Below are 26019 nucleotides of genomic sequence, written 5' to 3' on the forward strand. Positions count from 1 at the left end.
AAACAGACTTCATTAAAAAGAAAACCCTATATCATCAATCCAACTGGTCTAGCCTGGTAGCTCTGTTTCCTGACAGATCTTAAAATAACTCCTGTGGAATTTAAGTAACTCACATTTACTCTTTTTTTAATTAATTTTTATTGGAGTATAGCACATTTACTTTACGTGTCAGAAATGCAACTTCCAGACCGCAAGTTTCTCTGTATCATCTCTTAAAATACCACCCAAATCATGTGTTGATGAAGTTTTTTTCCCCAAATTTTATTACTTTAAACATACAAAAATGTTGAAAAAATTTTTACAGTAAACACCCTCATGTGTTAGCCACCATTTGGTATGATTCTTAATCTCTATATCAGCTACTATTAAGGGGTTTAGCTATTTGCACTTTCTTCCTAAGACTAAACACATGTTGTGACTATTATAGCAACAGGGTTAAGAAAGATGGGCCTGGGAATCAGACGGCCTAGGCTGGGTTCTAGCTCTGTCATCTACTAGCAGAGTTAGTTAAGCTTTTTGTCTCCTTTCTTCACCAGTTTAATGGGGATAATAATAGTTACAGTTGACCCTTGAACAACACTGGTTTGAACTGCCTGGGTCCACTTCCACTTGGATTTTTTTTCCCAATAGGAAAGACTACGTACTACACGACCTGGGTTGGTTGAATCTGCAGATACGGAACCATGGTTTTGAGGAACTCAGATATAGAGGGCCGACTATAAATTACGCGTGGAGGGTCGGCACCCCAACCCACATGTTGTTCAAGGGTCACCTGTATTTCATAGAGTTAACATGAGGGTAAAATGAACTGACCCAACATGCCTGGCAGCCTAGTAAGTGCTCAGTAATTGTTGACAATCGTATTATATGATGATATAAAAATAATTTTATTTTTTGACTACCAATTTGGATTGAGATGTTATTTTACTTCAGAATTAATATTAGTTTATCATGAACACATTAGCTGGAATTGAAGATAGACAAATAGTGAAATAATTAGATGACGAAAAGTATAGACGAAAAATTGCTGAGGAATTTTTTTTTTTTGCGGTACGCGGGCTTCTCACTGTTGTGGCCTCTGCCGTTGCGGAGCACAGGCTCCGGATGCACAGGCTCAGCGGCCATGGCTCACGGGCCCAGCCGCTCCGCGGCACATGGGATCTTCCCGGACCGGGGCACGAACCCGTATACCCCTGCATCGGCAGGCGGACTCTCAACCACTGCGCCACCAGGGAAGCCCTGAGGAATATTTTTAAATTATTTGTTTAAGTCATATATCCATAATCCTCTGATGGCCCCAAGCTTTTGAAAGTTTCCAGGCAATATTTTGGCCTTTATGGGGAAACAGTTAACTTACTACAGCTAAAATTGAATCATTTACACTTTCTGTTTGTTCATATCTAGATTTGAATGCTTGCAGGACTAAGACAACCTGGTACTGTAGTGAATGGGGACTTGTAATGCTTCTTTAAAAGATAACCTTTAGTTTTATTTGTATCCTCTATTGTTTTTCTCTATTTTGTTGATTTATGTCCTCTTATGTATTATTTTCACTCTTCTTTTCAGTTTACCCATTTCCAAGTGCTTTAGTTGAATGTATAGATCATTTGTTTTTAATCTTTGTTATTTCCTGAAAATGTGTTTAAATAAAAGCATAAATCTCCCTCTAAGGACTCCTTTTCTTTGTTCAAAAGGTTTTTAATTTAATAACTTCATGGTGTACTCTGCACAAAATTTATACTGGGAAGTTCACCAGGAAGTTACATTGCTTGAATTTAGATGTTTCTTTATTATGCTACTGATACATTCATTACTGCATCAGGTAATTATAATGCCTTCTTTGAATAATTTGAGGCTTAAATGATTGGGATTACGTGCTGCTATGATAGAGAATATTAACACATTATTCATTCATATCCTTACTATTTTTAAGGGAAATCTTGACCCAATTCAAAGGAATGGTCACTTCAGCAATAATGAGGTGACATTTTAAAGGTATAAATCATGGGAATGTTTGTAATATTCACAGAGGATTGCCTGAAAGATAATAGTCTATTCATTTCTCGATATTAGTAGCTTTCAGCTAATTTTTTTTTTTTTTTTTTGCCTCAACACTGTTGGAGAAAAAACATTCCTATCAGTAACAGAGTGATTGTATTCGAGTGGAGTGCGTCTAGTATCAGCATCTCCATATCTGTTCCATTCTTCTTTTGGATTGTTGCAGTGGCATCCTACTTTTGCTGTATCTGTTTTGTCTCTCCTCTAGATCTGTTTTTCACTCTCAATTAAATTTGTATTTCAAAATGGAGATCTAATTACAATGCCAAAATTTGTATTTCAAAATGGAGATCTAATTACAATGCCTCCTTTCCTGGAAAAAACACGTTCAGTGTTTTTTCATTTCTCTAGGATAAACTCCAAACATGCCCAAAGCCCTGCATGATCTAGTGCTACCCATCACTCCAGTATAATTATGAACCAGCTTCTCCCCTTTCCTCTATGATCCAGTGACACTGGCCTTGTCTCCGTTCCTGCCTCACTTCTCATACAAAGAAATTTTGCTCATCCTATTTTCTCTGTCTGCCAGAGGCCCTTCCCTACCCCTATTCTCCTAGGCTAACTCATCATCTCAGTTCATTCATGACTTCCTCAGGGAAAGCCTTCCAGACTTCCCTGACATGACTTTTCCCTATTGTGTACACTCGTAGCACTTTTACCTCCTTCGTATATGGTTGTTATTTTATATTTATTTGTGTGATTCTTTGATGTCTGTCTCCGCCATCACTAGATTGAAAACTTCATGAGAGAAGAAAGCCGTGTCTTTTTTGTTTACCATCGTATCCCCAGTTAGTAGTGAATAAATACGTTAAATGAATGAATGGCACTTTTTTTTTTTTTTTTGCTGGGAGGGCAGAAGATTCTTATAAACATATAGTTTTTGAGAAATGCTGCTCTAGATGCTGTGGTTTTCATCCCTGGATTAAATCAGAACACCAGACAGTTGTGTACTTGGACAATATTACTTTGTTTCCTCATATAATTGCTTCTTCTCAATTGAACTTTGGCATCATGCCCTTGGTTCAAATTGGGGTATGCTGTAAGTGATAAACTGTTGTATGGACACTATTGAAGATAGTGTCCATTGTATCAAGTACTGCCCATTGTATCTGATAATATTTATAAGGACTCAGAGGAGAAATTTCTCTCCCTTCTCCCAGAAACAAAATTGTGCTTCTCTTGAGCAACTGATCTGTTCTTGTCCTAAAAGCACTGTTGTCTTATACCTTATCCTGTTTCCTAAAGCTCAGGGTCAAATTTGCAGCTTACATCTAGAAATTAGTCCGGGATTTCTGGCATGCCGCTATGTAAACTAATCTTAGTCTTAGCACTGTTTTAAGCTTTAGAATTTTAACTGTGATTTATTTACATATTTTACAGTTTGTTCAATAAAAGTCTCTATAAATAGCTTCCAAGGAATAATAGAACTCTATCAGAACCTTAAAAAAAAAAGGCAAAATTAATCTGTTAATCTGCTTGCTGGCTAAGAAACAAGTTCAGTGGGTCTCTCCATGCTGAAAGTGGAAGGGATAAAGAGGAGTATAAAATGTTTATTACATATTGGGAGGAATTCGAGATATTACGTTCTGATTGGTTCATTTGGGAAATAGAAATTCTTCCTTTTGATTTTTTTCTGCTTCTGTCACAAAAGCACAGGCATTGCTTTATGACGATGTCTGAGGAGAGATATGAAAGTGTCTGTTAGGCTCAAGGACACACAGCACTTTTTTTGGATGCGCATGTTGGGAACTTGGCAGAGCTTTAACAGTCTCCCCTTGTCCTACTCACGTAAACAGCAAGTTAACGTGTACGCTACGATCTTGTAGGAACTCTGATTAAAAAGGCCTTGGCTTAACTGAGTCCCTTTGTTTTCCTTCTGTTATAAAAATAAATTTTTGTACCATCTCATGAAATAACAGCTGTGCAGTAGCATATCTGACTCTGGAGACCAGGCATTGAAAGAAAAGTAAGAGTAGCCGTGACTGTTAAAAGGAGAAACTGGAAGGCACTTGAGAATGATGACCAAAGATTCCTCACTTGACCAGGAGGTTAGATGTTAAGGCTCCTGCTGAGTCCACATTTGATAGCCAAGTTGTCTTTTAGTTTGAGTATAGATTAGTCAACTTTCCTTATGGAATTATTCCATAAGAAGCAGGAAGTATCAGCCATATTGTATATTTTTCTTGGCTTGCCAGGAAGAAGTCCAGGGCCATGCTGTGATCTACAACCACGTGGATCAATGACTTTAGTTTGTTGTACTTTTAGCGCTTTACAGTATTATTTATTCTTTCAGTCAATGTTAACAACACATTTTTGATATATTTTTCCAAGTTATATGACCCCCTTAGTTGAAGATAGAGCCCTAAGGATTCTAGCTTTAAGGGAGCAACAGTTTTTGTTTGTTGTTTTTTTTTCTCTAGGGAGATCAGTGTCCCTTCAGACACTCCCAGAGAAGCATGGTCTCCTGAAGGAGATAGGAAGGAAATATCTAAAAATGTCTAATTATTACATTGTTATATATACTTTTTATTTATATATGCAAGTTAGGTTTTGATGAAGTAAATATGTGAAACCATGTTGTTGATTCAGGAAATAAAGATTAGAAGGGCCACATATAGTTTTAAAAACAAAAGAGCAATTACTTGTAACAAAAGTAACAAAGGGGGCTTCCCTGGTGGCGCAGTGGTTGAGAGTCCACCTGCCGGTGCAGGGGACACAGGTTCGTGCCCCGGTCTGGGAAGATCCCACATGCCGCGGAGCGGCTGGGCCCGTGAGCCATGGCCGCTGAGCCTGCGTGCCGGAGCCTGTGCTCCACAACGGGAGAGGCCACAGCAGTGAGAGGCCCGCGTACTGCAAAAAAAAAAAAAAAAAAAAAGTAACAAAGGAATTCTGTTATCTCTGGGGTACAGATAACATACATAGAATTAAACAAAATTTGCAAAGATTGTCATAGGACTATGAAGGCTATTAGGCTAGTTAAAATATATAATTTTGCCCATATATTTGTACAAAATCCCATTCCTGAAGGAATTTGTATTTGGGTTGAGACTTTGACTAAGTTCTAAGACAGGCGTGGGGAGTAAAACAAACCAAGTGAAAATTGCCGTGGCTGTAGATAGTCATTTTAAAGGGATAAGCTGAGTTTCTGCAAACCAGTACATTCCAGAGGGTGTAAGAATGTATTGGGTAAAGGATAAGGATAAAAAGTGATTTGAAGGCTGGTAGGTATCCAGATTTTACCACTGGTAATTTGTAAAGACAAACTCTCTGAAACAAATGCTGATAAACCATCTAGGATGTAAATGTTCAAGGTCCAGTTTGGGATAAACATAAAAGCACAGAAACTCAAGTTAGGTAGCTCTTCCATGACCCCAATATGGCCAGCCAGTGTTTTCCTTGAGGGGAAATACCTAGTTTGGGAGGTATAAGGTAGGGAGTTAGGTTAGGGCTTAATCAAGAGGATCACACATAAGCTATACAGATTGAGGGAAACAATCAGAGCAGGCATGGGCAAATCCTAGACCCAAGCAAGTTTTTTGTGACACCTGCTTACAGGTTCAGCGAGTAAGATTCAGAGAGTTTATTTCATACATAGACGACAAATTCAATATCAGCATCGGGTCAGCTTCTCGTGTCCCTTGTCCTACAGGATAACACTGAAATCAAAGAGACCAGAGGATCATAGGTAATGTGAGTGGTAGGGCACTCTTGTTGCTGAGGAACAGTTTCCATACTGCAGCTATGCAGTTTTTTTCAGCCTGCAGCTGTACACTTAGGAGTGGGCAAGGTGGAAAATCTAAGTCCTCACCGGAAGCAGGGAAGGTGGGTGAGAAATTGCCTCATAGCAGCCTCCCACGAAATAAGGAGGTGGGTGAGAAATAGCCTTGCAGCAGCACCTATCTTTCCATACTTCGGGGGGACCACAGGGCATCTGCTAAGGTTTAGGTCAGCCTGTGGTTGAGCCTTGCCTGTGTGGCCTATGTGGAGACATGTAGGGTTGCCAGGGCACTGGTACAGAGCAGTTCCTCTACATTTATCATCCATGGTAAGGGAGAAATGACAGGATGAATTAGAACAAAGCATGAAAAGTGCTACAAGCAATCATTTTCAAGCATCTAGAAAATTTGTGTTCTCTTGGTTTTAGGATAAGCAGTCTACTCTGAAAAATGTCTTTTTTGTAGTGATCATTATCAGCTTATCCCAGGAAGCTTGTGTTCATGAGTAATATCTTTGTAATATCATCCATCAGGAGCATGTGTATAGTCTTTTTTTTTTTTTTTTTTTTTTTGCGGTACGCGGGCCTCTCTCACTGTTGTGGCCTCTCCCGTTGTGGAGCACAGGCTCCGGACGCGCAGGCTCAGCGGCCATGGCTCACGGGCCCAGCCGCTCTGCGGCATGTGGGATCTTCCCGGACCGGAGCACGAACCCATGTCCCCTGCATCGGCAGGCAGACTCTCAACCACTGCGCCACCAGGGAAGCCCTGTATAGTCTTTTATTGAGGCTTTTGTGTTTCTTCCAGAAGACTCAGTTTCTGATCTATAGCTTGTAACAGGAGCCTTTAGGCAAGCATAAAGAAAAAGCAGACACTACCTGTGGAGGTAAGACTGAATGGTTCAGGTTAATTTATTTTAATAGCCAACAATATCAAAATGGAGAAAAGTAGAATTCTCTATTGAGGCGTATCAATTTGTAAGGATTTAGTGACTAGTTACCTCAGAATAAGAACAGTGAGGGCATTGACCAGTTTCAGAGTCTTTAATTTATACTACAGTGTATTATGATTTTCTCTAGTTGTCTCCAGTCTAGATATTTAAATCTAGAGATAAAATCTTTTAAAATTTTATTTTATTATTTTTTAAAATGACAGCTTTATTGAGATAGAATTCACCTTTTAAAGTATACAATTCACTGATTTTTAGGATGTTCCAGAGTTATGCAACTGCTACCACTATCTAATTTTAGAACACTTTTCATCACTCCTAAAAAAAACTCTGTACCTATTGGCAATCATTCCCCATTCTTCCTCTAGTCTAACTGTCTTTATGGATATGCCTGAGAGAAATTCTTTTAAAGATAATTTTGTTTATTAACTGGACGGTTATGTACATGTCTGTGACATGAATATGACTCCTTCTAAAAAGGACATAATCATTCTATTATTTTTTAAAATTTATTTATTTATTTTTGGCTGTGTTGGGTCTTCGTTTTTGTGCGAGGGCTTTCTCTAGTTGGGGCAAGCAGGGGCCACTCTTCATCGCGGTGCGCACGCCTCTCACTATCGCGGCCTCTCTTGTTGCGGAGCACAGGCTCTAGACGCGCAGGCTCAGTAGTTGTGGCTCACGGGCCTAGTTGCTCCACGGCATGTGGGATCCTCCCAGACCAGGGCTCGAGCCCGTGTCCCCTGCACTGGCAGGCAGGTCCTCAACCACTGTGCCACCAGGGAAGCCCCCTATTTTTACATTAATAAAAAGTCACCCATATATGGTTGACTTAGGAACTTTTATTTTTTATTTATTAAATTAAAACAAATTGGGCTTCCCTGGTGGCGCAGTGGTTGAGGGTCTGCCTGCCGATGCAGGGGATGCGGGTTCGTGCCCCGGTCCGGGAAGATCCCACATGTCGCGGAGCAGCTGGGCCCGTGAGCCATGGCCGCTGAGCCTGTGCGTCCAGAGCCTGTGCTCCACAATGGGAGAGGCCACAACAGTGAGAGGCCCGCGTACAGCAAAAAAAAAAAAACAAAAAAAACCAAATTATCTTGGGTTTAATAACCACAACAGCTTTCATAATAGTGTTAATTCAAAATCTAGAGAATGGCAAGCACTCTTAATTACTTCTATTATCTCTTCTATTTTTGATTTTTCACAGAGCTGGATTAGTATCTGATACATTGGTAGGTGCTCAGTCAAGAAAGCTTTATTTTATTTTGCTGACAGAGCTAGAATTAGAATCCAGTTTTCCTCCTACTAAGTCTCCTTTTTCCATTATGCCACACATGCTTTCCATCTGTGCCCAAAGGTGATTTTTTAAAGCATTGGAAGTAGCTCATAGAAGTGTGGATCATTGTTCTTCATTTCCTTTTACTCTCCTTTATGTAACCAAACATAAATTTACAAATTTAAATGTGTTATTGTATGAATGTTGAAATGATAAAGAGGCTAAAGGAAAAGAAAGAAAAAATTTTAAACTTTCAGTGTTTTATGTTTAATAACAAATATAAATTCCCGTATGTCACAGGTAAAGAATTTAAGTAAAGTAGAACATAATCATGTGCAGCATTTTCAGCTTGAGTATTTTATTTAAATAGCTCTAGTCAAAAATGCTAATTATGAATTAGTGGTTTTAAGGTATGATTTAAGGAGCTCAAACTGGAGGAGAATGATGGTAAAAGAAAGGATGAACACCTGTAGATTTTGTTGTTGTTTGCATTTAGATTTTTACATGTAGACAGTAAAATGCACAATTCTTAAATGAATTTTTAAGAATTGATGAATTTTTACACACGTGTATATGTAGTAATCACCATACCCATCTATAGAGAATATTTTAACAACCTAGGAGGCTTCTTAGTACTCCTTTTTTGTCAGCTATAACCCTCCAAGAGGTAATCGCTGTTCTAACTCACATCACCATAGATTAGTTTTGCCTGTTCTTGAAGTGCATATAAATGGAGTCAGACAGTAGTCCCTTGTGTCTGGCTTCTTTTGCTTATGTCTGTAACATTCATCGTATTATGTGTAGCAGTACAGTAGTTAAGTTTTTTGGCTTTATAGTATTCCATTATGTAAATGAAACACTGTTAATCCATTCACGTGTTCATGGAGATTTGGGTTGTTTACAGTTTTTTACCATCATGACTAAAGCTGTTAAAAAACTTCTTTATACTTGTCCTTGGGTGAATATATGCACTCATTTTTCTTGGGCCATAGGTATTATAGTGTTATGAAAGCTCAAAACTTTTTAAATTAAAACAGCCAGTATGCTGAACCTGCCTCACATGAAATTTTCAAGTCCACCTAAATAGACATATACCTCTGATTTTATGATGGAAACTGGAGAAAAACAACATTGACTTCACAGTCAATACAGGGTGATATTGTGTGCCTGTTCTGTAATGGCAAGGGTTATGGGTATTTTACATTCAGTCATTCAGTAAAAAGCAGGGCACCGTGCTAGGGATTAGGAGATACAGCTGTGAAAGACAGTCTCATACCCCGCTTTCACCAACCAATAAGCAAGTCATTCAGACATAACGTGTAGAGTGCAGAGATAAAGAAATGAGAATTATTAGGGGAGTGCTTAGGATGGAGCAGCTCACCTAATCCTGAGTAGTCAGTGGAGGCATCTTGCAGGAAGGGACATCTAAACCGGGTCCTAAAGATTGAATTGGACTTAGCCGGTGAAGGAGGTGAGAGGGTGGATGTTGAGAGGAGCAGGGCAATGAGAGTTTTTAAGGCAATGTTTAAGGCTTGGGGACTTGAATTGAAATTAGCTGGTGAATCAGGGACTCAATTATAAAGGGCCTTTTGGAGTCAAGGAGTGTTGACATCATCCTCAGGTCAGAAGGGAATCACTGATACTGTCTTTTTTATTATGGAAAACTTCAAACACATATTGATAGAATGGTAGAATGAATCCTTATATACACATCCCACAGTTTCAGCAATTACCAACTCATGGCCAGTCTTGTTGAGACCACTTCCTTCATCCTCAGTGGATTGTTTGAAGCAAATTTGAGATATCACATCATTGAAGATTTTTAGCAGGAGAGTGCTACATGATCAGTTTTGCATTTTAGAAATCACACGTTTCTAGTAATTTAAAAGTATCTTTAAAATGCACACACCATAGTTTGTGTGCTTCTCATTTGCTTCCAGTCACAAAAGACATTTATCTTTCTGTATCACCATGTAATATTTGTAGTTGTTTGCATTTTTTCAAACTGTATGGAAACAGGATAAAATGTTAAAATTATTTTATGTATTTATCTTCCCATGTAGATCAGTTGGTTAATTTGCATTTAAAATACTGTTAGTGAACGTTGGGGCTTCTATAACTATAAAAATGTCATAATTAATATAAAGATTTGTAGATTTGGGGTTTTACTCTGAATATTTTTTACAGATTCAAGTTGAGGAATTTATTATTCTGCTTTTGTGGTTCAGGTTTCAGTAGGTAGATTACTTATCTACCTATTGAAATTTGTCTTCTTATTGAAGTTTACTCTTATGGTGAGAATTAATATATTACATTGCTTTTACTTTAAAGCTATTTATAGCTGTCTACAGGTCACTAAGTTAAATTCCTTCCTGTAGTTAGAATGTTTGCTTCCTAAAGTGTTTTAATTTCTTTCTTCCTCCCTCCCTCCCTCTCTCCCTCTTTTTCTTTCTTCTTTCTTTCTTTCTTTCTTTCTTTCATTTTTATGGTAGCTTAGTATTATAGATGGTAACTATTGCTGTATTACCTTGGGATACTATTGCATTCATGCATTCATTCGTTTACTGAGTGAGAGTCAATGCTCTTACTCTAAATCAGAGGTTGGCAAACTATGGCTGCTGAAATTGCTTCTTATGTTCTTGAAGGGTGTTGTAAAAAAAGAGATTTTGCAACAGAAACCATATGTGGCCTGCAAATTTAAAATGTTTACTATCTAGCCCTTTATAGAAAATTGGCCAACCCCTGATCTAAATGAGTATAACTTAAATTCTTGGCTCATGCTTTTTTTTTCTTTTGGAACTGTTTCTGTAAGATTCTCTTTAGAATTGACTTTTGAAAATTAAAATTTTCATTGTCTTTTACAGAGAAGATGGTGAATTAGAAGATGGTGAAATAGATGATGCAGGATTTGAAGAAACACAAGAACAGGAAGCAAAAGAGGATGAAAAGCAGAAAAATGAGAAAGCCTACAGAAAATCAAGGAAAAAACACAAGAAAGAAAAAGAGAAGAAAAAGTCCAAAAGGAGAAAACGTGAGAAACATAAGGTTAGTTAGAATCTACTTTTTATTCTTTTGGTAAATTTTTATGAAATATAAAACACTGAAAATTACAAAGTATAAATCATTGCCTGTTTTCTTATAAAATATATGGATTAGATCTTTTTATGTGCTTAAGAAATTTTATGAACATAAAGATTATATGAAATGTTTTAAAGATTTAAAAAATATTCATGAGAACCTTACTGTATAGCACAGGGGAACTCTACTAGGTTCTCTGTGGTGACCTAAATGGGAAGGAAATCCAAAAAGAGGGGATATATGTATACGTATAGCTGATTCACTTTGCTGTATAGCAGAAACTAACACAACAGTGTAAAGCAACTCAACTCCAATAAAAAAATTAAATAATCAAAGTAACTTTTAATGCAAATTAGAATAAATCTTTTAAATTGATGGAAGATTGTATGCAAGAATACTGAAAGCTTAAGGAAAGAAAGTTTCATTCTCTACAGATGTAGATTAACAGCACTGGCATTGTCCATCCATTCATTTATTTATTCATTTGTAAGTATTATTGCGTGCTTGCTGTGGAAATCTCTGTGCTGTATGCTGGGGGTTATAGTAATGAATGAAATGGTCTCTGCTGTTATAGAGATTACATTGAAAAGGGAAGGAGAGAGCTGTAAACAATTGAAAAACAAATGCTATCAAGAGAGCACTTGGGTGCTGGATACAGAATAATGTGGATTGCGGTTGAGAAGAAGGGAAACCTATACTGACAGAGAAATCAGAGAAAAGTTGGCAGCAGTGGTGGGGTAGTTTTTGAAACTCCCTGAATTTCCCCCATAAAAACAGAGCAATTAGAATAGCAAAACCAAAAATTCATTGGCAGCATCTACCAAAAAATGAACTAACAAGTTATCTTCACAAACCTCAAAAATAAAAAACCACAGACAGCAACCACAGACAGCAACAAGACCAGAGTAGGATCAGCAATTGTGTGAAATGAAGCAGAAGAAAGGTAAAAAGAACTTCCAGAAAACAAACTACCAACAGGTATTCATCTCAATGCAGGAGTCCCCAGTGAACATGGAAAGCCTGTCGGCCAAACTGAGAAACAGCAATGGAAACTGAGAGGGGGCTTTACTAGCTCCCAATTCCCACATGAGTATAAGGTGACCACGTAAGATTGTATGGTGCTAGAATGGTCTGTGCCTGATGAATACTCATCAACTAAATCTCTTCTAGGACAGAGTCCCACCCTGAGGAGAAACCTGCTAGGAGTAGAATCTAAGTTGAGAGGACAAGAATACTAGGGCCAAGGAAAGAAAATGGGGGAAGGGAGCAGGGGTGGCATATCTCAGAAGATACACAGCCATGTTTTTTAATACCTCATGTGCTAACGACAGAAGAAATAACCCTAGAGAGTGAAGCTAGGAAAGTTTTCCTGGCTCCTTCCTCCTTTGACACATGAGCAACAAGATTGGACCATGACCACATTCCATATACGTTATTCTTATTAAAAAAAAAAAGAGGAAACTGGGGAGAATAATATTCTTCCAGAAAGGAAAGAATGCCCACAAAACATGAAAAACTTAACCTAACATTTCAAAATGATTTTTAAAAATTAAGAAAATAATACAGACTATGATCAAACAGCATCAGCAGAACTGGGGGAAAAGGGAATCCTTTGGTCATTTAGGCAAAAAGACCAAGCCACTTATTAAGAAAGGAAAGTCAGATTTATAGAAAAATTTTTGATATCAACATTTTATGCCAGAAGATAATGGAGTAACGTATTTGAATAAAATGCAAGCCAAGCATTTTATATCCAGCTAAATACTGAACTTCAAATATAAAGTCCTCAGAAAAGCTGTATATAATAGAAGTCAGGAAATATTATCATAAGACTTGTCATAGAATCTCCTAGAGCACACGTTCAGATAACCAAAATGACTGGTTGAAAAAGTGAGAGTGATCTACATACACTACGTATTAGTCTGTAAAGCTAAGACTAAATGATGGACATGGGGGGCAGTAAATTATATATCGAAACATTACAGCTGTAAAAAACGTCAGGGAAAGCAGAAGAATATATGGTAAGCAGGATAACCTTCTTGGTAGTTTTTTAGTTATTAACTGAGACTTTTTAAATATACTTCAAATTATTATCCTGGGAATGAAAGAGAGGAAGTAGAAGAAGAGGTTACTGCCTAATTTCAATATTGGTCCTACTAGTAAACAAATAGTATGCAAAGAAGGGATAGGGACTAAGGTTATTGGAAAAAGACAACTTGAAAGAAATAACTGAAACAAAAATATAATCTTTCTAATACCAAAAGATATACCTCCCAACAATGCAAAATCCAACTCTAAGCTATGTAAAAGAGAAAGATTTAAAAAGTGGGTAAAACCATTGTAAAGCAATTATACTCTAATAAAGATGTTAAAAAAATAAAAAAATGAAAAGTGGGTGAAGCTATACCAGGCAGATGCAAAGAAAGAAAAGGCAGAAATCACAGTGTTGATATATGAAAAAGTCAAATTTAGGTCAAAAAGGCATTGAAAGAAACAAAGAAGGGCATTTTATAATGTTAAGGTTATAATTCACAGTGAAGATTTATTTATTTATTGTTATTTAATATCCCCTTAAACATCAGTTTTCATAAAGCAGGAACTATAGGAACTATGAGAAGAAATAGACAGGAATACAGTAATAACAGGAGATACACCAGTATACCTCTCTTAACCCAAGGAGATTAATCAAATGGATGAAAAGGTGGTAAGGATATTAAAGAAATATTATAATATTATATTATAATATATAGTATTATAAGTATTATAAATATATAGTAAGCTCTGAATCCTGAGACTATATCTTTCTCTCAAGTATACTTGGAATATTCATAAAAATAGACCATGTCATAGGCAACAAAGAAAACTCCAATTAATTTGATGGAGTAGAAATAGTACAAAGAGCAATCTCAAACCACAATGCAATAAATCTAGACATAAATAACAAAGTCGAAAAAGAGAAACACTTTTGAATGCAGACTAAATCTGCCGAATTACATGAAAATAATAATAGAATTTGACATATGGAAGATAGCTAAAAAATTATCAGAAGAAAAATTATTATAGTATTAAAATCTAGAAAACAGCAAAGTAAGACAGAAACAAAAAGGAAGGGCTTAATAAAGTTATAAGTAGAATTTAACAAATTAGAATGAAAAGTCAGTAGTTTGTTTTTTTTTTTGGCCATGCTGCACGGCACGCAGGATCTTAGTTCTCCCATCAGGGATCGAACCTGTGCCCCCTGCAGCACGGGTTGGCCAAACTAATTAAGAAAAAAGGGAAGCACAAAAACAAAGTTAGATATTTTGAGGCTAAGAACTTTTAAAACCATCAAGTCCTGGTTCCTTTTTAACAGTTCTTCCTTTAATTCATCTATCTTTCCTCATAGATAGGTACTTTCAACATTTTGCTTGAAAATCTTAACTAGATCACCTAGTTCATTAGACACATTTTCTACTTTCCATATTGCTGAATGTAACAGTGTTGCTAGATTTCTGCCACTGCATAGCAAGGATCTCCCTTTTTCCAGTTTTAATAAGATCTCTCTCACTTTCCTTTTAAGTCGCCCCAAAGTCCAAAATTTTACTAACAATAATTCAGGGTGATCTTAGGCTTTCACTAGTGCCCTCTTAAAATCATTCCAGTTTCTATCCACTGTCTGGTTCCAAAACCAGTTCTACCTTTTAGATATTTGTACTGGCAGCACCGCATTTCCAGATACCAAAACCTGTATTAGTTAACTATTGCTGCGCAACACATTACCCCAAACTTAGAAGCTTAAACAACAAAAGTTTGTCTCCTAGTTTCTGTGGGTCAGGAACGTGGGCACGGCTTAACTTGGTATTCTGGCTCAGCGCTTCCTGCGAGGTTGCAGTCATCTCCTGACTAAGGCAGGATCCTCTTCCAAGTTCGGTCATGTGGCTCTTGGCAGGCCTCCGTTCCTCACCATGTGGACCCCTTTACATACCACTTCTTTGACCTCGTGCTTTGGCTGGCTTCCTCCAAAGCAAGAGAGCATGAGAGAGCACCCAGGATGAAAACTACAGTCTTTTTTATAACCTAATCACTTCTGACAAATTCTGTTTGCTAGAAGCAAGCTTCTAAGTCTAGTCCACACTCAAAGGGAGAGGAATTAATCTCCACCTCTTGAGGGTAGGAGTAATAATGAATTTGTGGACAATTATTATTAGAGAAATGCCATTTAATTGATTTTATATTTTGCATTTTCACTTAATAGTACAGATAAACATTTTGTTGTTTCTATAAAATCTTCTAAAATACCATTTTAATTGATTGCTCTGTATTGTATTATACTTTAGTATCATTCTCTTACTATTGGACATGGAGATTTTTTGTGATAAATCTTGAAGGACAGGTAGGAATTAGCTCGTTGACCAAAGAGACACAGAGAATACAAAAGCAAAAAGGTGTGAAAAGGCTGGCATGGTTTGGGGAAGTCACTGAAGTCCCTAAATTCTTTCTGTTACTGTTTGAATATTTAAAGGGGTCACTAAATGTCTATCCTGTTAATTAGTTCTTGACTATGTCTTTTGCCCTCTTTACTCACCACGTTGTGGTGTCATGTTTGTTAAGAGTTCTATAGAAAGCATAATCACTGAGACTTGAACTTTATTTATTTTTAAAACATTTATTTATTTGGCCGGGCTGGGTCTTAGTTGTGGCATGCAGGATCTTCTTTGCAGCATGCAGGATCTTTAGTTGTGGCATGCAGACTCTTAGTTGCATCATGAGGGATCTAGTTCCCCAACCAGGGATCGAACCAGGGCCCCCTACATTGGGAGCGTGGAGTCTTACCCACTGGACCACCAGGAAAGTCCCTAGACTTGACCTTTAGTACTTACCAACCAAGTGTATTGAAAGAAATAATCCACCACTGTATTATAGGTAAAATAACAAAATTAAGGGAACACTTTCAAACACCAAACAGATACCAAACAATAACCAAAAAAAAGAAACTCAAAAATTCTGAAATAAAAAAAGTATACTATCCTTTTCACTTAAAAATTTAATAATTTTTAATTACTCTCTACTATTTCCAGCTATTTTTAATGTAGTCCAATTGCTAATTTTGGGTTAATAATTACTTATTACTGTAGGTGAGCCACATACATATTTTTTTATAATAGCCTTCCTAATGACTTCTTAACGTCTGTGTTCTAGACTCATTTTGGGGGGCTAGCCTGAAGAATCTTCTCCCTTAAACAGAATCTTCTCTTCTCTGATGGCTCTTCCTGAAGCAATGCCTCTGTTTGAACTTCTTCTTAAGCAAGCCTTACCCCTTTAGTGTTCTTCAAGGTAAAGGTTTTCTTTTGAGCCAGAGCTGACTTCTGCTAGTAACAGAGCAAACTTGGCTTTTAAATGGACAATATTTATTTCAAGTCCTAACCAAAAAGATTAGGTAGTTAAGCTTGAAGCGTTTCATAGCATAATTATAAAAAGATCTTCATATCACCTATCAGATCAACAAAAGCAGAATTAACAGCACACCAAAACTAAACCCCAGAACATTTAAGAACAAGGTGGAGGAAAACAGTTTGTCTTCTTAAACCAGCATTTAAGAATGGAGTAGAAGAAAACAGATCCTTCTACTGTAAAAGTATCAAGAGGTCAATTTAGTTCAGCACATTTTTACTGAGTTTGTTCTAGTCTTAGATGCTGGGAATGCAAGGATGATAAAATACAGAGTCAGTGTCTTTGTTGATAAGAACTTCAAAAAATTTTTTTAAAGAGGGTGCTCAACCTGGGAAGGTAATTATTTTGGCTAGATGGAGGATATTTCGTGATTTTTTTTTTTTGAAATTGCATTCATACTTGAAAAAGCTTATTCTTGATATTTGTCAATCACTGTCAATTACTTGTGGTTTGCATTTCATCTTTGTTCAATTTTGTGGGTTGGATTTATGTTATATTTATAATTTGGAATGTTTTGATATCTTTTAGATTTAGGGTACTTATGCAATAGATTAAGAACTCTAAAGCTGTTTTAGGTAAAAATAAATTACTTCATACTCTATTCATGTTCTAGGACTCTTTTTGGTGATGAGGAACCAATTTTATTTCCTTTAAGATTAACTTAGGGGCTTCCCTGGTGGTGCAGTGGTTAAGAATCCGCCTACCAATGCAGGGGACGCGGGTTCGAGCCCTGGTCCAGGAAGGTCCCACATGCCACGGAGCAGCTAAGCCCGTGCGCCACAACTACTGAGCCTGCGCTCTAGAGCCCGCGAGCCACGACTGCTGAGCCCGCATGCCACAGCTACTGAAGCCCGCGTGCCTAGAGCCCATGCTCCACAACAAGAGAAGCCACCACAGTGAGAAGCCGTGCACTGCAACGAAGAGTAACCCCCGCTCGCAGCAACTAAAAGCCCGCACGCAGCAGCAAACACCCAACGCAGCCAAAGATTTTAAAAATAAAGATTAACTTAAATTTAAGATCACTTTAGAGCATAGAGGTGCAGTATTTTCTATTTGAAGTCCTTGGGCCAAAGGGATGATGGGGAAAATGCTGCCATTAAAATCCCCGAGAAAAGAGGAAGATGTACTATTCCTCAGAAAATTTCAGAGGAGTTGGGGTGGAGGTGGTCTTTGGAACAAGAATTTTCCAGTTAATACTGCAGAACCTACTAGGATAATATAATCTGTTGGTTGGCACCTCTGGCTGAAACAAGCTTATCTAGATACTAGTTAAATTTTTTTTCCTTTTGTAAATGTAACATTTTTGGTTTTTCCTTCTTTTAGCATAATTCTCCATCCAGTGATGATAGTTCAGACTACAGCCTTGATTCAGAGGTCGAACATACAGAAAGTTCCCACAGAAAAAGAAGTGGTTTCTACAGGGATTATGACATTCCATTTCCTCAGGTATTGCCTTTATTTTTATTGTCATAAAATATACAGAACATAAAATTTACCATTTTAACTATTTCTTTTTCTCTCTCTTTTTCTTTTAAATTGGAGTATAATTGACCTACAACACTGTGTTAGTTCCAGGTGCACAACATAGGATTCAATATTTCTGTACATAAAATGATCACCACGATAAGTTTGGTTACCATCTGTCGCCATACAAAGATATTACATTATTATTAACTGTTCTCCCCATGCTGTACATTTCATCCCTGTGACTCATTTATTTTGCAACTGGAAGTTTGTACCTCTTAATCTCCCTCACCTATTTCATCCCCATTCCCCTCTGGTAACCACTTGTTTGTTCTATCTGTGAATCTGTTCCTGTTTTGTTATGTTTGCTCATTTGTTTTGGTTTTTAGATTCCACATATAAGAGAAATAATAGTGATATTTATCTTTCTCTATCTGCCTTATTTCACTTAGCATAATGCCCTCTAAGTCCGTCCTTATTGTCACAAATGGCAAGATTTCATTCTTTTTTATGGCTGAGTAATATTCCATTGTATATATACTGCATATACTGCATGTATATATATATATATATATATATATATATATACTGCATCTTCTTTATCCGTTCATCTGTTAATGGACACTTAGCTTGCTTCCATATCTTGGCTATTATAAACAATGCAGCAGTGAACATAGGGGTGCATATATCTTTTCGAATTAGTGTTTTTATTTTCTCTGGGAAAATACCCCGAAGTGGAATTGCTGGATATTTGGTAGTTCTATTCTTAATATTTTGAGAAACCTCTGTACTGTTTTCCACAGCGACTGCACCAATTTACATTACCACCAACAGCGTACAAGTGTTTCCTTTTCTCCACATTTTCACCAACACTTGTTATTTCTTGTCTTTTTGATGATAGCCATTCTGCCAGGTGTGAGGTGATATGTCCTTGTGGGTTTTTGTGCTTTTTAAAAATTAATTACTTATTTTTGGTTGCATCGGGTCTTTGTTGCTGTGTGCTGGCTTTCTCTAGTTGCAGGGAGCGGGGGCTACTCTTCATTGCGGTGCACGGTGGCTTCTCTTGTTGTGGAGCACAGGTTCTAGGCACACGGGCTTCAGTAGTTGTGGCATGCAGGCTCAGTAGTTGTGGCTTGCGGACTGTACAGCGCAGGCTCAGTAGTTGTGGCACATGGGCTTAGTTGCTCTGCGGCATGTGGGATCTTCCTGGTCCAGGGCTCAAACCCGCGTCCCCTGCATTGGCAGGCGGGTTCTTAACCACTGTGCTACCAGGGGAGCCCTATCCTTGTGGTTTTGATTTGCATTTCCCTGATGATTAGTGATGTTGAGCATCTTTTCATGTGTCTGTTGGCCATTTGTATGTCTTTGGAAAAATTCACTATTTTCACCATTTTAAAATATACAGTTCAATGACATTAAGTTTATTTATGATGTTGTGCAACCATCACTCTGTCCATTTCCAAAACTTTTTCATCTTCCTAAACAGAAGCCATGTACCTATCAAGCAATAATACCTAATTTCCCCCTCCCTCCACTCCTGGTAACCACTATTCTACTTTCCATCTCTATGAATTTGCCTGCTCTAGGTGCTTCATATAGGTGGAATCATGCTGTATTTGTCCTTTTGTGTCTGGCTTATTTCACTTACCATAATTTTTGCAAGGTTCATCTGTGTTGTAGTACGTATCAGAATTGCCTTCCTTTTCAAAGCTGTATAGTACTCAATTATACGTATATACCACATTTTGTCGATAGATACTTGGATTGCTTCCACCTTTTGCGCATTGTGAATAATGCTGCTATGAACGTGGGTGTATAGGTATCTCTTTGAGACCCTGCTCTCAGTTCTTTGGAGTATAGACCTAGGAGTGGAATTACTTGATGATATGTTATTTCTACATTTAACTTTCTGAGGAGCTACCAACTGTTTCCCACAAAGGCTGCACCATTTTACATTTCCACCAACAATGCATGAGATTTTTCTGATTTCTCCACGTCCTTGTCAAGCTTGTTATTTTCTGTTTTTGTTTGTTTGTTTTGTTTTGGATAACAGCCTTCCTAATTGGTGTGAAATGATATCTCACTGTGGTTTTGAGTTACTGCTTTTTAAAGAGAAAAATTAAACTTTCAATTTCATTCTTTGCTTTCTGATATTAAAAAAATATTTTATAAGACATATGCTACAAATTTTAAACCTTTGAAAATAAAGACTATGTCATGGATTTGTCTGTTAGGGCTGCCATAACAACATACCACAGACTGGTGGCTTAAACAACAGAAATTTATTTTCTCACAGTCTGGAGGCTAGATCTGAGTCCAAGATCGAGGTGCTGGCAGGTTTGGTTTCCTCTGAGGGCCACAAGGGAAGGATCTGTTTAGGTCTTTCTCCTTGGCTTGTAGATGGTCACCTTCGTGCTGCTTTGTCCTCACATGGTCATTTCTCTGTGCACGTGGACTCCTTGTGTCTCTGTGTGTCCAAATTTCCTCTTATAAGGGCAGCAGTCAAATTGGATCAGGGCCCACCCTAACATCCTCATTTTAACTTAATCACCTCTTTAAAGGTCCTTTCTCTAAACACTGTCATATTTTGAGGTACTGGGGGTGAGGGCTTCAGTATATGAATTTTGTGCCACCTACCTCTTCAAGTGCAAACATTATTTGATGTGTTTTAAACAGAAAAAAAATTAAAACAACATGATATACTTTATGTCTTCCTTAAATATGTTGCACTGTATGAACAGAATCTTCCATCTGAATATTATTTTGTGCTAGAAAAATCCTAATGCTCTCAGGAGCACTGAGGAGTATTCAGGTCAGTGTGCATGTATCTGAAAAACCCCAGACTTTCTGAGTTCTGGTGGGTGGGGGTCGCTAAGGCTTCCGCTTTTTCCAGACTCTGGACTCCTTTTGTTCCCAAAGATTGAAAGGATAGTCAAAAGTGCTGTTGAACCTTTTCAGATGATTTTTCATGCTGGGCTAATGCTTTCAGAGCAAAAACAGCTCCAAGTACTGCTCACTTCTGGGGATTTTCATCTACTCCATGGGAAACGGTTCAGTAATCCTTCACTAATTTGTTAGCTCTCTGATGTCTACAGTGGTCTGAAAGAAATATCTTGTCTATCTTTGCTGCATTTTTTTAGGAGGAGGACTGATCTGAATTAAATTACCTAGTCTGCCATTAGAAGAGAAAGTTCAGGATCATTTCCTTCACATATGGTTTAGTGTTGACTCACTGAGGTTAGAAAGTATATCCTAAAAATCTCATTTGATTAGATAACGAGTATCTACTGTATGACACTTCTACAGTTATAGGCCGACAATAGAATATAGTATTAGCATCTAGCTATTAAATTAGCTATTAAATTAGTACTTAATATATCTCCTTTTTCCTCATCCTTGTTCAGGGTCTCCTGTTCTCTTATTTCATGCTTAGAGTGACAGCCTGTGTAACAGAAACCAAATCTGCCCCCACAGACATTCTAGCAGGTAGATAGCCTAATAATCAATAAGCAAAGTGATTGGAGAAACTATATCCTTCAGTAAAATTTATAGTCTTTTTCATTTCTTTTATCTTTAGGAGGGCTTTTAAAAATACTTGCTAGATCCTTGCTGGTGAGTACATTTTGTTCATTCCAAATGGTGAACATGTGAAGCACGAGGAGATACTCTCCTAGAGAACTGGGGCTGCTCTGTAACCCCTCATTCATTTAGCGCTTCCTGGAGAGCTTGCACCGCATGGGTGGTGCCCTGATGCAAACACTAAGCACTGCAGCAAGCCACATTAGAGTCTGTCACTGCAGAAGAAGCCCTGAGGTTTGCATAATTAGAGGGCTATTAGGATTATTTGCAGTTGGGAAAACAAGGGAGGGATGGATTGAAGGTTTAGGGATAATTCTGCTTGAAAAAGTAGGAATTATGGAGATTATTTTTGTAAAGGATGTGAAAAATCAGAGAATTGGATTAATATTAAGACTTAAAGCTTTTGTGAAAAGCATCTAATCTCTAGAGAAAAATTCATACTCGCCCATTAACAGAGAGTAATCCTTGCTCATTAGGCATTGAAATATATTTTTGAAGAATTAATGTAATCACATTTTTTATAAAAGGAAATGTAAGTACCACTCAACTAATAAATCTTCAACTTAATCAAAGCAATTATTTTTTGTTTTATTTTCATAGTGGCTTTTTTTTAAATGTAAGAAACAGTCTTTTGGCTATAATTGTAGATCCCCTTCTGAATTTCTGAAGTGCTAGACTGAGAACAGTTTATAAACTTTAAAAATGTTGCTTAAAAAAATTTGGAAATCTAATATAATGTCTTCAAAATTTAAAACTGATGAGCTAATTGATTTTCTTGATTGCTTTAGTTATATACTTTTTCTCTATTTTATAATTGCTGAAAAGGACTTAATATTTCTCTGAATTTTACTTTTTTTTGAATTTTATTTTATTGTTATTTTTTATAGAGCAGGTTCTCATTAGTTATCTGTTTTATACATATTAGTGTATATATGTCAATCCCAATCTCCCAGTTCATACCACCACCACCACCACCCGCCCCCCCACCCCCGCATTCCCCCCATGGTGTCCGTACGTTTGTTCTCTACATCTGTGTCTCTATTTCTGCCCTGCAAACCAGTTCATCTGTACCATTTTTCTGGGTTCCACGTATACGAGTTAATATACGATATTTGTTTTTCTCTTTCTGACTTACTTCACTCTGTATGTTCTCTGCATTTTATTAAAAACACAGTCTCGTGTTGGTATTCTGCCAGGGCAGTATTTTTATATCACATTTAAAATGTACTAAACTGAAAATGAGTCATGGTCTGACTTTTTCTAGATCCTCAAGCTGTAATTATGTGCAATTTTTTTTGCGGTACGCGGGCCTCTCATTGTTGTGGCCTCTCCCATTGCAGAGCACAGGCTCCGGACGCATAGGCTCAGTGGCCATGGCTCATGGGCCCAGCCGCTCTGCGGCATGTGGGATCCTCCCGGACCGGGGCACAAACCCGTGTCCCCTGCATCGGCAGGCGGACTCTCAACCACTGCACCACCAGGGAAGCCCTATGTGCAATTTTTTTCTTGCTTTCTTATAAAAAAATTGACAATAGATATGATAGAAGTAATAAAAATATTTCAGTAAATAGAGATATACTTGAATACTATCATTAAATGAACTTCTAGGACTACAATGTATTTTTTGTTTTTACATGCTTTAGTAAAAAGCAATAAAATTAATAATGTATAAGTGCAATAAATAGTTTCTAATGAGCAATTTATTCATTAGATGTTTTTTACTATTAGGGAAATCTCTGTTTTTTCTATTAGACCTCAAATATAAATATTTTCTTTTTACAAATTTGACTTTACATATAGTTTTTTAATTAAATATAATATGCTTAAACGTGTCATGTGGGAATTTTTGAATCTTAGGAGACTCTATATATTTTCTACCCTTACTCCAAGCTATTTCACTATTTTTTTTTTCTGTTTTCAAAAAGACCTCTTCAGTTTTTTGGAGACGGAATTTTTGTATGACAGTATGGATTTTAAAGTACTCTTATGTGTATAAATATCGAGGCATGGAGCATGAGAAACATAAGACATGGGCATGGAAAACAAAAAGTGAACAAGACACACTCTCCAGCAATGTTCTATGAACATTATAATGTTTAATAACATCAGAGTAGCATTTAGCTTTTTGAACTTAGTTTTAAATAGTGCCATAGATAAGTTCTAACCAAGAGGCAGAACTAATAACTGTCTTTTCCCCTTCTTTCTCCCAGCTTTCTGGGGGGGGAAAGATGTCCTGTGTTACTATCAATTCCTATATATAACTGAAAAATCTTGATAATGGTTGTGCGTTTTCACTTAGCATGGACATATATCAGGAAGCTACATGGCATCAAAGAAGAGTCAACATAACAGAAAATTTAAAAGTAAAGAATATGATGAGTACAGTACCTACAGTGATGATAACTTTGGTAACTACAGTGATGACAACTTTGGTAACTACAGTCAGGAAACAGAGGAAGATTTTGCCAGTCGGCTGAAACAATACAGGCAAGCTAAAGAAACCTCAAATACTGCTTTAGGATCATCCTTTTCTAAAGAACCAGGGAAAAAACAAAGATTGAAAGGGATCCAGCAAGGTAAGTTTGAAATTGTCTGTTTTTTAATATGAGAACCTTATTAAAACAGGTAAATATGAAGTAAAATCTTAAATTTCTTTGCCCTTTCTCATGATCAGCTTATTCCTGTGCTTCCTGAATTCGTTTTTTTTTTTATTTGTAGACCTTGAGGACAAAAATCTACAAATATTTCAATCTGCATGATATTTTAAAATTTGAATCTAAAAGATTTCTTAATATTTTTAAAGTGTATAAAAATGTAAAACAACTTTCCTGTTATGTTTTTCCCCTCCCTTCTATATGGTATCAGTATACTGAAAGAAATAACCTACCTTTTTCAGCTGTCTCTGTTACTCTGGGTTACTTTATGTTTTAGACCTGTTAAGGACAGAATCCTGGGAAGCTATTCTTTTATTAGGCTTTAAAATGTAGTGATCATCTTCACTATGTAAATGTACTCAGGACTATAGACATCCTTCAGGATCAGAAATAAGAACATAATCTAAAGAAATTTCTGGAGTGATAACCTATTCATCTGCTATATTGAGGTACATCGTCCCTGGAGAGACCAGTACAAGATTGCCATAGAAATTATGGGTAACATCAGGGTCAAATCAGCCTTAAGAACTGTCCAGTCAATATGTCTGCTTCAAGAAAACTGGAGCGAGATGAGGCTGAGGTGAAGTAGTGAGCACCAAGCCCTATGTAACTATCATTTAATTATCATTGAAAAAAGGAATCAGTTACGAGTAAATTTGGTTATTTTTATGGCTTTATTTTTTCTTGATTTCCAAGCAAAATTCCTTTGAAAAATGTGGATCTAGGCTTTGTTGAACTAAAGAGACAGGAATTTGTCTATGCATATGCTATTGTAATTAGTAAGTTTGTTCCTGGAGTCCAGACATAGTGGTGTCAGGGATCATTCCACTTGGGGAATAAGGGGAATGTAGAGGCCTTGTTCATCCCTTCCCACCTGGGGTTCTTCCTTTCAAACTCTTTCTGTTTGTTCTCTTAAAGAATTGAGTATTGCATTTTATTTTGACTTTCATTTTTCCCCCAGAATTATGAAAATAATATATGGTCAAATGTAGAAAACTTTTTCTATGTGTAGAAAAGATAACCCAGCAAAGATCAAAGATAAAACAAAAGCAGTTTGAATCCCTACTCCCAGAGACAATTACTATTAATATTTTTGGTATACTTTGTTTTTTTTTTTTTTGGCTGTGCCACAGCTTGTGGGATCTTAGTTCCCCAACCAGGGATCAAACCCAGGCCCCCTGCAGTAGAATCACGGAGTCCTAACCACTGGACTGCCAGGGAATTCCCCGGTATACATTCGTCTAGAATTTTTTGACAATTATTTTTTAACAAAAAACTATATACACTGTTATAACTTGTTTTTCTCCCTTAACTGTGAATTGTACCTCAGTCATTCTGATGTTAATGAGTAGATTTTAATGTCTACATTCTATTCAATTAAGTAGATATGCCATAATTTGTCTACTAAACTGTTAGGTTTGTTTGTTAGTAATTATTTGGGATTTAAGTTGCACCCATTTTTAAAAATTCTGTGATTAACCCTGCATATTTATACACATCTTGGCAAACATTTTTTTTTTTGAGAGTAAATGCTGAAATATAGAATTGAGTCAAAAGACATAGCTACATTTGAAGATTTTTGATCCATATACAAAGTTGATATCCAAAAAGGTGATGTAGCCATTTATAACACCCCTGCCAGTGTGTGCAAATGCCAATTTCTCCAAATCCCTACCAGCATTATTCTATGAGGTGAAAATAGTTATGTTATCTTTAAATTTTTAATTTCTTTGATTTCTTTAATGAAGTGAAACATTTTTCTATATATCTATTGGCTATTTTGTAGGTTTAATATCATTAGAAAACTTATTAGTTCAGTAT

The 26019-nt window shown here is 36.9% G+C and overlaps 1 protein-coding gene across 1 annotated transcript in view; it reads left to right on the plus strand.

Moving 5' to 3' along the window:
- The window catches only part of ZC3H6 (zinc finger CCCH-type containing 6), a 58674-nt gene that overhangs the window by 8677 nt on the left and 23978 nt on the right, over positions 1–26019 (plus strand). Inside the window, exons 2-4 of the mRNA XM_030837370.2 lie at positions 10858–11038; positions 17825–17947; positions 23844–24120. Coding sequence (XP_030693230.1) covers positions 10858–11038; positions 17825–17947; positions 23844–24120 — 581 coding nt within the window. The remainder of the gene's footprint in view (positions 1–10857; positions 11039–17824; positions 17948–23843; positions 24121–26019) is intronic.

Source organism: Globicephala melas, chromosome 12, assembly GCF_963455315.2.
Source record: "Globicephala melas chromosome 12, mGloMel1.2, whole genome shotgun sequence".
NCBI classification, from domain to species: Eukaryota; Metazoa; Chordata; class Mammalia; order Artiodactyla; family Delphinidae; genus Globicephala; species Globicephala melas.